Here is a 15769-nt window from a genome sequence, read left to right as displayed (position 1 = left end):
TGTTTCCCCCCATTGCCTACTAACATCAACGTATTTGTGTATTGCAGGTAATGGTTGTGGGCTACCTGGGGTTTAGAACCCACCAATCTATGGCATCCCAAAGACCAGTCCAGACATACTTGGGTCCCCACTAGGGAGAAAAGAAATGAGTCAGGCATTAATGTTTCAGCTAATAATAATTGCTATATTCTATATTGCAAACACAAGCATGTCACACATGTAGGTTATATATGCAACACTTATTTAAGATATTACTTGGGCTATTATGCTACATAATAGCACGCATGGACTCAAAAAATAAATACGAAATGATTATGCCAATAACATCAATACCAATTCAATGTGTATTTTATGTTGCATTGTGATAAATGTCTGCTTTACATATTTATGTTTCAGTTTCACAAGCAGACTTTTTTGGTCTCACAGTCAAACCCATTAACTACCCTAGGGGCTGATCACAATATTTTCTTTTATGTAGCTTTGTGTGTGTGGTTGGTTAAACTGTTCTACTTTGTTGTTTGATGCCAAGCAGCAGTAGGATGATTTAGTGTATGGTTGAGTTACGTGCAGGCTTAACCTTCGATTCGGAGGTCCTGTAATTCAGTACAAACAATCAAGTTACCTTTTGCCATTATGTGGTGTAGGGCAACAGATAGGAAAAAGATGGAGTCACTGTAGTAGGTTCCAGTGCCAGCACTGAAGAGTTTCTGCATTGCTTCTACTATTGGGAATAACTTTTCCGTCAGGGCACTGACATCATGGAATATGACCTGTAAAGCAGAGATCACATATGTATGAGGAAGAAAGAAAAATACCAGACAAAATTGGCACTTGTACACCATTCAACAATCTCTACTATGATGAACCAGTCCATATATACAGTGTGATCAGTGTTTGGAAAATCAAACCTGTTTGTCCCAATATGGTCAGATTAATCGAAAGCACTGAAAACACATGACTGATTAAAACGGTCTACTGCACTGGATTAGTCCTACAGTTTTTTTCTGTATGAAGAAATGGACAGCAGTGTTTCATTATGTATTTGGAGGGGGAATATATAAAAAAATAAATTATACTCACCTAGGTGGATGCAGCATCGATCTCCCGTAGACCTACAAATATGATTGTGTTTTCAGTGTCGTCTAATAGGCTTTACCCAAAATGAGAGAATTCATAAATCTCTGCTGGGAAACAGCTGAACAGACCTCCTGAGATGTTGAACTGCTCTGCAGGGACAATTCTGAGGACCTAAAAAATTGGGCTGAAGGTTATCCTGAGTTCAGGTTTCTATTTTGCCGTTACCAGCTCAAACAACAAAGTTTCAATCACAGATCACACATGCTGTGATCCACCAAATGACTGAATTCTTTCTGTGGACCTGTCAGCAGTTTGTTGAAATATAGTGTATACAAAGAACATAGAAAATACAATACAATAAAGGATTGCACAACTATTCTCCAAAAAAAGATTCAAGGTTTAAAAAAAAAAATATATATATAATATACTGTATATATATATATATATATATATATATATATATATATATATATATATATTGTCATGTCACACCACTTGTTCCCCGTGGTATACCTGCCACAAGTGCAGCTGCTCGATATGTTGCCTATGGCAGAACTTTGGAAGCCTAGTACTGCAGTAAAGAAGGTATCAATACAAAAGGCAGATATCAAGAGATGGCATATACTGATGTCCATGGGGATCATGTCGGTATATCAATGAAATAGATAACTTCACATCCAGGAAAGGTATTAAGTTTGACCAAAATAAATTCTCCCAATGCCCTACCAATAAGCTACTTGGAGAACATCAAGTGAAAAAAGAAAAAAAAACTGGAATTCCCAGCCTTATGCATCTCTTCTGTGTTATACTGTACCTCTCAAACTACTTCCATGCCTTTTGATACTAAGAGAATCCAATGCTTCATCTCCTTCCTTTTGAAGTTTCCCCATTTTATCTCACTGCACTGCTCAGGAGAACATTTCCAAATCTAAATTTGCATCTCAGAAAATACTGACTGTTAAAAATCGATGACTAAAGGGTATACATAACACAAGGAAACAAAAGTAAAAAGATAACTTCTTCCAGATAAAATCTACATTCAGAATGAATGCCGGGGGTGAAAGGCATTGCCTTTTCTTTTTATCGCAATTTGGCTATTTTGCATGGCTAGAAAAACAGGACATCTGTCTGCACTTTTTTAAATAAGAAGATTCAGTCTTAATTGTAGCCAATATTTATGTACACACTGCTGATTTTCTGTGCCTGCAGCCTTTAGGTTTTCACAAATGCCTGTAAATGGATGTTTATTATACTGTAAACAGGACAAGGTAACCATTAACTAGTGTGGAAAAATGTAATAAAGAAAAATGTGTGAAGATAAGCTGAAGAAATACTGAAAAGTAGATTCCAACAAATAACAGCTTTATTGTTGAAAAACCAAAACCCCTGTTCATTCATTTATTGCCTTAAACAGTGATAAATGCTTCAGTCTTATAATAGCGAATGTACAATATGGATGCATAAAGCAGGACATGAAGTGGAAGACATCGAAGACAGTTGTGAATATTTTCTGTGTATTTACATAAAGAACACAGATTGGTCCTGGAGTGTTTTGCATACTAGTCCAAACCCACCTGAGCTATCCCGCTAGGAACCTGGCACTGCAGACCACTAATCATAAGCAGCCGAGGCATTCCCTGAGCATATACACAGCTCAGTTCCAGGTACTCTCTGCTCACCAGGGGGGGGGGGGGGGGCTTGGGCTGAACAGCGCCTGCTGCACCAACTTGGGGATCCTGAACTGGCCAGCAGGAGGCAGCCGGGGTGGCTCGGTTGGGGCTGGCCAGGGAAGAAGAGCCTCCAGTGGAGCACGGAGCCAGCCTCTACTCGGATACATTGCATTTGCTAATATAATCAAATATATCATATAGCAGCTCAGATTTATTAAGCTAGAAGTCAAACTGTCTGCCCCTCCTAAATACTTATGGGCCACACATCTAGGCCAGCAGTGCAAATCAAAATATTTAGGCCCCCTTCACACTATAACATTACATCATGGTGGGCTACTGCATACAAGTTAAAATGGAACATCTTAATAGAATACACATTATCAATAATGGACTGTCCAATGTATGGCAACAGAAAAAAAAAAACTAGACCTGAACTTTTCAAGGCAGGCCACCCCCAATGCATGTGTTGTGGTGCACTGTAGAGCAAGTCCATTGGTACCTACTATACTAATGGTATTGTGGTATAATGCCTTGTGTTAATGTTGTAGTATGTTGCACATTACTGCAAAGCATAGGTATTAAAAGAGAAGTATGGAAATACTTTAATTTTTTAATCATACTTAGGTCTGATGCTGCATCTGTCCCCTGCCGACTCTAATGCCCCGTACACACGGTCGGATTTTTCGATGGAAAATGTCCGATCGGAGCGTGTTGTCGGAAATTCCGACCGTGTGTGGGCTCCATCGGACATTTTCCATCGGATTTTCCGACACACAAAGTTGGAGAGCAGGAGATAAAATTTTCCGACAACAAAATCCGTTGTCGGAAATTCCGATCGTGTGTACACAAATCCGACAGACAAAGTGCCACGCATGCTCAGAATAAATAAAGAGATGAAAGCTATTGGCCACTGCCCCGTTTATAGTCCCGACTTACATGTTTTACGTCACCGCGTTTAGAACGATCGGATTTTCCGACAACTTTGTGTGACCGTGTGTATGCAAGACAAGTTTGAGCCAACATCCGTCGGAAAAAATCCTAGGATTTTGTTGTCGGAATGTCCGAACAAAGTCCGACCGTGTGTACGCCCTATAACACTGAGAACCGAGCGATCAAACACCGCGGATTCCCTGCAGAGTTTGTAAGTTTGCCCACTTACAAAGAAGTGAAGGGTCTATAATTTTTATCATAGATGTATTTTAAATGATAAGAGACAAAATATCAACCAAAAATCCAGAAAAAAAACACATGATACAAATGTTATAAATTGAGTTGCAGTTCAGTGAGTAAATGAAATATGTGATCCCCAAGCAAAACATGACTTAGTACTTAGTGGAAAAATCCTTGTTGGCAAGCACAGAGGTAAGTAGTTTATTGTAGTTGGTTACCAGGTTTGCACATATCTCAGGAGGGATTTTGGTCCACTCTTTGTTACAGATCTTCTCTAAATCCTTAAGGTTTCTTGGTTGTCGCTTAGCAACTCAAAGTTTCAGCTCCCTCCATAAATTTTCTATAGGATTAAGGTCTGGAGACTGGCTAGGCCACACCATGACCTTAATGTGCTTCTTCTTGAGCCACTCCTTTGTTGCCTTGGCGGTATGTTTTGGGTCATTGTCATGCTGGAAGACCCACCCATGACCCATCTTCAGTGTTCTGGCTGAGGTAAGAAGGTTCTCATCCAAGATTTTACAATACATGGCCCTGTCTCTTGGCCCCTCAATGCAGCAAAGTTGGCCTGTACCTTTTTTAGAGAAACAGCCCCAAAGCAATGCATAAGATGCATTAAGGTGAAAAAACACGAGGGTTTACAACCCCTTTAATGACACTGGCTGTGTGTTTCGGGTTGTTGTCCTGCTGGCAAACAAATTTGGGGCCAATCACACACCTCCCTGATGGTATGGCATGATGGACAAGTACTGTATCTGCCTGTATTTCCCAGCATCGAGGACACCATTGATCCTGACCAAATCTCTAACTCCATTTGCAGAAATGCAGCCCCAAACTTGCAAGGAACCTCTATCATGCTTCACTGTTGCCTGCAGACACTTATTATTGTACCTCTCTCCAGCCCTTCGTGAACAAACTGCATCCTGCTTACAGACAAACATTTCAAATTTTGACTCATCGGTCCAGAGTACCTGCTGCTGTTTTTCTGCACCCCAGTTCCTATGTTTTCGTGCATAGCTGAGTCACCTAGCCTTGTTTCCACATCGAAGGTATGGCTTTTTGGTCACAATTCTTTCATGAAGACCACTTCTAAGCAGACTTCTCCAGACAGTAGATGGGTGTTCCTGGGTCCCACTTTTTTCCGCCAGTTCTATGCTGATAGCACTGCTGGATACCATCTGATGTCAAAGGTAAGTAAGCCAGATGTGTCTTTATTCACTTTCAAACTAGCCAGCAAAAAATCAAAAACACAGTTTAAACTTTTCAGGTTAAAAACAGAATGTGGTTGCATAAATTTGCAAAATGCAAGTGATAGTCACACTACAACATCAAGGAACCTCTGATAAGTGTGCTCCCTAAGGCCCCTTTCACACGATCGGACCGTTTAGGTCCGCCTGTCAGTTTTGACGGCGGACCTGAACGGGCACTCCATGTTAGCCTATGGAGCGACGGATGTCAGCGGAGACATGTCCACTGACATGCGACCCGGTCCGATCCGCAAAAAGCAGACGGATGGCTCCTACGTCCAGATCCGTCGCTGGCGGATCGGGTGAGATCTGATGAAAATGGACATGCTGTCCGTTTTCATCGAACCCTCCATAGGCAGCAACGGTGCCTGACAAGCCCCTCCCCGCTCAGTGAGCAGAGAGGGACCTGTCATCCGCTGGCTCAGCAGAGATCAACGGACTGATCTCCCACTGAGCCGGCGGACCGAGGCGGGCTCCGTGGAAACGGAGTCCGCCTCATGTAAATGAGGGCTAACTCTAAAAGCTTCCTTTTGATTAATTTGTATACAGTACTGCCCTGCTCAAGTGTACTTTTCCTTTATTGTGCTAGTTTCAAACTGACCAGTGAGGCTGCAGACACATTGGAAGTCTTCAGCTGCCTTGTAAAAGCAATTACTTGAGAAAGGGAGGAAAGGGCTGCCTCCAGATGAGCCTACTCTCTGTTTGTGCATTTCTATATATGTACCATAGTTGAAGTCACCACACTTTTGCTGGCTAGCTACCCCTCCGGTATGGTTTTGCACACTGCCCTGTCTATGTTCAACTTTGCCTTTTTTGGTAGTTTTCAAATAAATCAGGACAATTGCCACTGTTGCTCCTTTACTGCTCAGTTATAAGTTGGGGCAAATTCATGATGGCCTGGGCTCAGAGTGGGTTGAATAATGCTGTGTTTGCAAAAATTAATTCTGCCTGTACTGTGCTGGCAGATCTCATTATCACTTGTAAACTAGATCTGAACACTGCCTGTCCTGCCAAAGGTTTAAAGGATTAGAAGCGGTCTTTCTCCCTGTATGTTAAAGCGGAACTTCTAAAAAGGGAAGTTACATTTTTTTTAATTCTCCCCCCTCCTCTAACCTAACTGGAAGGTTTTTTTTTTCTTTTAGGGAGCAGGTACCTATTCCCACTTCTGCTCGAATTGCCTAAGCAATCCGGGTGGAAGTTAGCCCCCCGCCTGCAGCCTCCTGGGACACATCACAGCTCCATGAAGGCCGTGGGTCCATTCACAAAGCACCATTCAACTTAAGAGTTTACCACAGCCAAGATGGTGGCGCCGGGGACCCCATAACAGGCGAAGAGCCAGCCTAGGAAAGGACAGTGCTGGTTCCCTGGACTGGTGTGTGTTTACTAAAAGTCAGCAGCTACAGTATTTGTAGCTACTGACTTTTAATTTAATTTTATTTTTTTGACCAAAGATCTTCTTTAACGAGGGTAGACTGTCTGCCCTAAGCCTGTCCCTCACTTCCTTTCATTAACTGCTTACTGACCGTATACTGTATATATACGGCGGCAAGGCAGCTCTCCTGCGCAGGATCACGTACCTAGTATGCAATCCTGCACTTCTGGGTCTGGGGCATGCCCCCACAATGCCGGCACATGCAGATGATTCAGTACACAGGCAGAATGGCAGTCCGCCTATGTAAACAAGGCAGATCGCCGTTCTGTCACTACAGAAGACATGGATACTACGTCTCTGCTAAGCAGGGGCACCGGTCCATGCCTTCTCCTAGTACAAGCACCTCCCCACAGTAGTAAAGCCCTGGTCAGGCACACATTTAACCCTTTGATCACCCCTGATGTTAACCCCTTCCCTGCCAATGTCATTAGTACAGTGACAGTGCATATTTTTTAGCACTGATCACGGTATAAGCGTAACTGGTCCCCAAAAAGTGTCAAAAGTGTCAGTGTCCCGACTATCCATGGCAATATCACAGTCCCACTATAAGTCACTGATCGCCACTATTACTAGTAAAAAAATGTAAAAAATAAATAAATAAATAAAATATCCCTTAGTTTGTATACACTATACCTTTTGCCTAAACCAATCAATATACGCTTATTGGGTTTTTTGTTTATTAAAAATATATAGCAGAATACAGATTGACCTGAATTGATGAAAAAATTAGATTTTTTCTATTTTTTTATTGGATATGTTTTATAGCAGAAAGTAAAAAATATTGTTTGTTTTGTTTTTTTTTAAATTGTCAGTCTTTTTTTGTTTATAGCGCAAAGGTGCTATTTGAGGTGATCAAATACCACTATAGGAAAGCTCTGTTTGTGGGGAAAAAAGGAAATACATTTTATTTGGATACAGTGTCGCACGACCAAGCAATTTTCAGTTAAAATAACAGTGCCGTATCGCAAAAAATGGCCTGGTCATGAAGGGTGGTAAAACTTCCGGAGGTCAAATGGTTAAGGATATCATATCTCAAATGCTCTGAAGGGATTTGCCACGCTTGTTGCAGAGAGATGCTGCAGCTGAAAATCAGAGAAAAAAAAGACAGCACATGCAGCCATGTTTCTTGTTATTTGTATCCTAACTGGAGTTAAGATTCTGCTTTTATGCCATTTACATTAGATATGGAATTTTGCATAAACACATAGGCCTCTGTGAGCTTACAGAATAATGTAGTGCACCCAACTAGAGATAATCTTTCATTTGCATGAATGTCATCTGCTTGCTACGGTGTTCTACACTAAATACTGTCCTTACTTGTTGTACAAAGGAACTACATGGTAAACGGTTTGTTCCGAGAGAGCTGCCATGCAAAGCCAGATCCTTGCAAAACAGAGTTAGCTCCTCGCATGTTCATGAAGAGGGTGCTTTCTGAAGCATTCCGCTTCTTCATTCTCTACTTGTATCATCTGTCATATTCAGGTATGCAAACTTATTACCAAACAATGTGAGTAAGGTAGCCTGGTTCACTACAATGCCTAAATTCCTAAATTAAAAACTGAACTTTGTATGCATTTCAATACATTACTTTTAGGTTTGACCACAGTGTACCTTTAACTGTTACATCAACAATGAACCAGTCATTTGCACATAATTACATAGTCAGGTTGAAAAAAAAACATGAGTCCATTTAGTTAATAAAAGTAAAAAAATAAAAATCATACAATCCCATATACCCAATCCTATACCCACAGTTGATCCAAAGGGAAGGCATCAACCCTAAGGCTCCATTCACACTAGCGCGTTTTTTGATGCATTTTGCAGAAATGCATGGGAATTTTTTAACATGGGTTCCTATGGAACATGTTCACATCAATGCCTTTTTGTACCTCTGCATTTTTGGAAAGTTTCAGGGACTTTTTTTCATGCAAAATGCAGCGTTTTGCATGTAATAGAATTCAATGGACCAGCATCAAAAACGCAAGTGCAGCATTTTTGACGTTTTTTTTTAATTTAAAAAAAAAAAAAACTGTAAAAAAAAAAAAAAAAAAAAAAAAACACAAAATGCAAAACGCGGCAAAAACGCTGTAAAAACGCTGCTCAAAAACGTGGCAAGCATGACAAAAAAACCTCCAAAAACGCTCAAAAGCAACATGCATAGGTGTGAATCGAGCCTTACAAAGCATGATTTAGTTTGCTCCAGCAGGGGAAAAAATTCCTTCATGGTCCCCTGCGAGGCAATTGGATATTCTCTGGATCAACTTTACCTGTAAATGTTACTATCCACACGCTATCCTATTTCCTATGCTTAGCTGTTGTCACCTATTCTGCTGGATTTGGGATCTGCAATGATATAAAGGATATAAAGGTTATAGGCTGCCTTTCAATGTTGGCTCCCAGTACTGGCTAGGAACACATGATTTACAAGGATCAGGGTCCTGAAGTGGCATCAAGTTATGTTGCAAAGTGCAGAAAGACGCTAAAATTAAGATGATGATTGCATTTGTTCCTCTGGAAACTGCTAGTGATGAGTTGGACTTTCACGATCAGGAGGAAAACACTGCAAAATCAATCTCAGGGTAGATAGAGAACTTGAGAAGTAGGACATCTCCATAGTGACCAGGCAGAGAAACAAGTTAAGGGGAAAAATGCCTGAACTGGAAAAAAGCAAACAAGTGAAAGGGATGATATTGCTCAGTCACACAATCTATGAATTGCATGCAGACTTCTACCAATAACATCTGCCTGGTCACAGGACGTGAATGGCTGCATTGCTGGTGATGCTTTACTGACACCTGCTGGTAACTGAGCTTCTCCACCCTACATAACACAGCTGAGGGGAGTAATAAAACAGATTTAGGACATGTATTATTGATGTACTTTAATTCCATTTATTTATAATGTGCAATAATCTTTTTTTTTAATTTTTTTATGATCTATTACAGAAAATTCTGAACCCATATGATATAGTTTTCTCATTGCTATTGTAACAGGGCTAGATTACTAGAGTAGAAAAAAAGTATTACAACGTGGCCTTAAAACTAGTCTGGCTGCCACTTGTCACCAGAGCATAGGACATAGATAAATACCTCGGCGTTCCTAATTTTTCAATGTACAGTATCTCTGACTGCACCTCTCCACAGACTTCTATAGGATTGCCACTCTCTGGAGAAGAAAATCAACAGGTAAGTCACAGATCCTTGAATTGTCTTTAGCATAAGCTTTAAAGCAGAGTTCCACCCATTTAAAAGTCAGCAGCTACAAAAAGTGTAGCTGTCGACTTTTAATAAACAGACACTCACCTGTCCCACTATCCGGCCGCCTGAAGCCTCGCTTCTCTCCCCCTCCTCTCCACGGCGCCTGCACTGCAAGTGTGGGCGCCCAGGTGTGACAGCTTGCGGTTTTCACAGCCGGGCACACACTGTGCATGCGCGAATCACGTGCTGTCTTAAATGGCCGGCCAATCTTCTGGGACCTATGGCGTGTCCCAGAAGATTGCAGGGAGGGGGGAGAGGTGAACTTCCGCTCTGCGCCGCTTGGAGAGGAAGTGGGAGCTGGGTACCTCTCAAAACCAGGTACCCGCTCCCCCACCAGAAAAATGACATGCCATTTGGGTGTAACTCCGCTTTAAAAGAGACCAGAACTCAAAAAGTGAAGATTTGCTCTGTTATAGGGAACATCTAGAAACATTAACTGTGCCCAAGCAGTAACCTGAAAAAATGTATGGTTTGGAGTTTATGAAATATAGCAGTACATTTCCTGGTATGTGATACTCTAATTCCATTAAACCAGGTCCAAAGTCCGGCCAGCATTCCAGTTTAATACAGCCCCCTGGTGATTTGTATATATTATTTTTTTTTATTATTATACAGGATTTATATAGCGCCAACAGTTTGCACAGCGCTTTACAACATGGGGGCAGACATTACACTTACAATACAAATCAATACAGGAGGGATATATATATCCACAAAAGATATATACTGTATTTATCGGCGCTGCCTCGGAGGGGACAGGGAGGGGGCGGGACGAGTGCCGTCAGATTACATACAGGAGACTCTCCTGTTTACTCAGTGGAATCTGTAATAAGAAGTTTAGTCTCCTGGGCTGCCATTGGACGACTGTTCTGTCTATCACAGGAGGCAAGGCTTTGTATTAAAGAGGCCACCAAGTAAACAGGAGATTCTCCTGAATGTAATGTGTCGGCACTCGTCCCGCCCCCCTCCCTGTCACCTCCAAGGCTGCAGATGGGCATCGATCAGGCTGCACTGATGGCAATGGTGAGATTGAATTCATAGCAATGGTGAGGCTGCATTCAGGGCAATGGTGAGGCTGCATCCATGGCAATGGTGAGGCTGCATCCATGGCAATGGTGAGGCTGCATCCATGGCAATGGTGAGGCTGCATCCATGGCAATCGTGAGGCTGCGGGTGGGCACTGATTAGGCTGTATTGATGGGCACTGACCCTTATTTTAATTCACAGTTCTTTATTTAGAATTTAAGTTTTTCCTGAAACTTCCCTCTTAAAGTGAAGGTGCATGTTATATGCCTCTGTGTATTATACGCTGATAAATACGGTATATCCAAATAACACGCCCAAGCTCATCCTTAGTCCTGAGCGGCACTCTGGAATTTGTTGGGGGCCACAAAAGATATATATATATATCCAAATAACACGCCCAAACTCATCTCTTCACCACACAGCCACAAAGATAAGAGAATTCTTGTTGGGAAGTGTATTAGTGCTCAGACAAAAACACTAATGCCGCATACACACGAGCGGACTTTACAGCAGACGGGATTTCGTCGGACAATTCGATCGTGTGTGGGCTCCAGCGGACTTTGTTTTCTCAAAAGTTGGACAGACAAGATTTGAAACATGTTTTAAATCAATCCGTCGAAAAGTCCGCTCGTCTGTATGCTAGTTCGACGGACAAAAAGCCACGCTAGGGCAGCTATTGGCTACTGGCTATGAACTTCCTTGTTTTAGTCCGGTCGTACGTCATCACGTACGAATTCGACGGACTTTGGTGGATTGTGTGTAGGCAAGTCCGTTCATTCAGAAAGTCTGTCGTAAAGTCCGTCGAAAAGTCCGCCGGGCAAAGTCTGCCGTAAAGTCTGCTCGTGTGTACGCGGCATTAGACCGAATCTTAATGGTTCAAAAAATGGTCGGCCCTCACGCATGTTCACTTCATCAAATCTGGCCCTCTTTGAAAAAAGTTTGGACACCCATGCTATGTTTTAATTCAAAGAAAAAATTTCACGTATTAAAGCAGAAGTAAACCCATCGATTTAACAGTTTCACAAAACACGTGCCAGGAATGTAACTGTCACATTGGCTGTGCTCTTAACCAAACTGTCAAACCATCCAATGGTTGGTATCATAACTGATCACATGTGCAGCATCATGGCAGTTGAAGATTAAACAAAATGGCAGCTTCCTTGACTGAAAACAATAGGAGGGTTTACTTCCACTTTAACTAGAAAAAAAAAAAAGTACCTTTTATTGCTCTCAGCCTCCTCCAAGTCTGCAAATTCTTTTTTTTTGCTGCTGTGATTTGAGGGTGGCTATGTTCATTCTCTAGAGTCCCATTGTATGTAGTAATGTAGCCACTCTCTCTTGCTCATTCCCAATATGGACTAGGGACTATGTAGCTGCAACTAGCGTACATTGCTTGTTCCAAACAATGGGAAGTGAGGGGAGGAGAGGTCCAGGAGCTCACAGAGAATGTTACAGGGAGGCAGAAAAACACTAAGAAAATATTTCACAGAAAATAGATAACAGAGCCATTAAGTAGTGGATGTGTATGAATTATTTTTTGGAGAATATGGATATCATTTAGTGTCACTTTAAGGTGCAGGTTTTTGGCTGTCATCCTCATGCTCGCTTCATTAACATGGTTGTACACCTGAGTCAAGGAATTTGCGCAAAGCACATACACCCACCGGCCACTTTATTAGGTACATCTGTTCAATTACTTGGTAACACAAATTGCTAATCAGTCAATCACATAGCAGCAACGCAATGCATTTATGCATCTAGACGTGGTGAAGTGGATTTTTCTGAAGTACAAACCGAGCATCAGATTGGGGAAGAATGGCGATTTAATTGACCTTGAACATGGCATAAGTTTCTTAGAAAATCTGGAAGTTTTCCTTTTTCACTTGCAACTTTCAGAATTTGTAAAAGACCCCCCCCCCCCCCCCCAAACCACACATTTTCTGAAAGCACATGGCCAGTAGAATAAAAAGAAGGTTCTACTGATTTTTAAGGCAGCATGATATTTACGCAAATGTTTAACAATATTTTCGCTAAAAATACACTAAAATCATTATTAGCAGATACAAACACACCAAATTTTACAAAAACCCTGCTAAATTCCTAATATAAAAGCTTAACCTATGTTGAGTTAATAACAAATATTTGTACATTTTAAATTGCGCCTTTTTGAGAAATAGGTAAAATTGGATGTATGCAAAAGTTTTAGAGAATCTGGAAGTTTTCCTATTTCTCAAAAAGGCAAAATTTAAAATTTACAAATATTTGTTATTTATTAACTCAATACAGGTTAAGCTTTTATATTTAGTAGGAATTTAGCAGGGATTTTGCAAATTTGCAGTGTATGTATCTGCCAATAATGATTTTAGTGTATCTTTACCGAACATATTGCTTTGGTAAACAGTTGCACAAATATAGTGGGGCCTTAAAAATCAGTAGCACCTTCTTTTTATTCTACTGGTACTATGCTTTCAGAAAATATATACTGTATTTATCGGCGTATAACACGCACTTTTTCCCCCTTAAACCCACGCCGAAAGGCTGCCTCTGAGGGGAAGGAGGAAACGAGCGCTGCTGAAATAGACAGAGCCGAATCTCCTGTGTACTCAGCTCTGCTAGCAGTTACACCCAGTCCTGCCTCCTAACATTGACGTCCCACCACTGGACCGGTGTTAGGTCCATCATAAGAGCCGGGCCAAGGGGCGCGACTGCAAGCCGAGTACACAGGAGATCCGGCTCTGTTTATTTCGGCAATAACAAGGCTGCAGATGCGCACTGATCATGCTGCAAAGAGAGGCAAGACTGCAGATGGGCACTGATCATGCTGCAAAGAGAGGCAAGACTGCAGATGGGCACTGATCATGCTGCAATGATGGGCAAGGCTGCAGATGGGCACTAATCATGCTGCAATGATGGGCAAGGATGCAATGATGGGCAAGGCTGCAATGAACACTGATCATGCAGCAATAATGGGCAAGGCTGCAGATGGGTACTGATCATGCTGCAATGATAGGCAAGGCTGCAGATGGGCACTGATCAGACTGCAATGATAGGCAAGGCTGCAATGATGGGCACTGATCAGGCTGCAATGATGGGCAATTGCAAGGCTGCAGATGGGCACTGATAAGGCTGCATTGATGGGCACTGACCCTTATTTTGCTTCAAAATTCTTTATTTAAAATGTACGTTTTTTTTCCTGAAACTTCCTCCTTAAAATTAAGGTGCGTGTTATACGCCAATAAATATGCTAGTTTGGGGGGGTCTTTCACAAATTCTGAATACTATAAGGGAAAAATGAAAACCTTCAGATTTTTTGAGAAATTTATTTACATTTTTGCGTATGTTCGTTTTTAACCATTTTGCAAAAAGGCACAATTTAAAAATTACAAATATTTGTTATGTATTAACTCCATACAGGTTAAGCTTTTATATTTAGTTGTAATTTAGAAGGAATTTTGTAAAATTAGCTGTGTTTTTATCTGCTAATAATGGTTTTAGTGTATTTTTTGCAAATATATTGGATTGATAAACATTTACGCAAATACCGTGGGGTCTAAAAATATCAGTAGCACCTTTTTATTCTAGAGGTCATATGCTTTCACAAAATATATGGTTTTGGGGATCTGTCATAAATAATGAAAGCTGTAAGGGTGCTTTCACACCAAGGCGTCGGCGGCTAGCGGAGCGCTTTTAACCCCTGCTAGCGGCCAAAAAAGGGTTAAAACCGCCCGCAAGGCCAGCGGTTCGGTGGCGCTGCCCCATTAATTTCAAATGGGCAGGGGCGCTTTAGGAGCGGTGTATGCACCGCTCCTACAGCGCTGCAAAGATGCCGCTTGCAGGACTTTTTTACCGCCCTGCAAGCGCACCGCTCCAGTGTGAAAGCACTCGGGCTTTCAAACTGGAGAGACAGGAGAGGCACTTTACAGGCGCTATTTTTAGTGCTGTAGCGCATGTAAAGTGCTTCAGTGTGAAAGCAGTTTAAGGGAAAAATATTTAAACTTTTGCGTTTGTTCAATTTTCACCATTTCGCAAAAAGGCACAATTTAAAAGTTATAAATATTTGTTATTTATTAAGTCAATACAGGTTAAAGGGGTTGTATGGGTTGTTTTTTTAAATAACAAACATGTTATACTTACCTCCACTGTGCAGTTCGTTTTGCACAGAGTGGTCCCGATCCTCTTGTTCTGGGGTCCCTCGGCGGCTGTCTTGGCTCCTCCCCACAATAGCTAACCTCCCCCTGGGAAGCTCTCTCCTGAGGGGGTTAGCTTGCGGGCTCCCTGTCATACACGCTGTGTCGATAGACACAGCGTGTATGTCTCGGTCCTGCCCCCCGACAGGCCGCGTCATTGGATGTGATTGACAGCAGCGCGAGCCAATGGCTGCGCTGCTATCAATCTATCCTATCTATCCAATCAACGGCCAGACTCCGTGGAGAAGAGGACACCGGGGGACGCGCACAGCAAGTGAACGGGCTCAGGTAAATAAAAAGGGGGGCGGGGGGGGCCGTCATTGCCAGGTGTTTTTTTACCCTAATGCATAGGATGCATTGAGGTGAGAAAACAGAAACCTTTACAACCCCTTTAACCACTTGCTTACAGGGCACTTAAACCCCCCTCCTATCCGGACCAATTTTCAGCTTTCAGCGCTGACGCACTGTGAATGACAATTGCGCGGTCATACAACACTGTACCCAAATGAAATTTTTATCATTTTTTCACCACAAATAGAGCTTTCTTTTGGTGGTATTTGATCACGTCTGCGGTTTTTACTTTTTGTTAAAAAAATGTAAAAAACTGAATTTAAAAAAAAAAAAAAAATGTTTTATTTTTTTATATTTTGTGATAAAAAAATTTAAAAATGGGTAATTTTTCTCCTTCGTTGATGTACGCTGATGA

At 41.7% G+C, this 15769-nt stretch overlaps 1 protein-coding gene across 2 annotated transcripts in view; it reads right to left on the bottom strand.

Annotated features, from left to right (window-relative positions):
- The window catches only part of XXYLT1 (xyloside xylosyltransferase 1), a 407388-nt gene that overhangs the window by 336570 nt on the left and 55049 nt on the right, over window positions 1–15769 (bottom strand). For both annotated transcript variants that reach the window (XR_012243816.1, XM_073626344.1), the window contains exon 2: window positions 623–770. Coding sequence is in view for 1 of the 2 variants with exons in the window: in XM_073626344.1 (XP_073482445.1) it covers window positions 623–770 (148 nt within the window). In the remaining variant the exon portion in view is untranslated. The remainder of the gene's footprint in view (window positions 1–622; window positions 771–15769) is intronic.

Source organism: Aquarana catesbeiana, linkage group LG04, assembly GCF_042186555.1.
Source record: "Aquarana catesbeiana isolate 2022-GZ linkage group LG04, ASM4218655v1, whole genome shotgun sequence".
NCBI lineage: Eukaryota > Metazoa > Chordata > Amphibia > Anura > Ranidae > Aquarana > Aquarana catesbeiana.
Note: the sequence above shows the minus strand (reverse complement) of the source record. Positions and strands in the feature narration are given on the sequence as shown.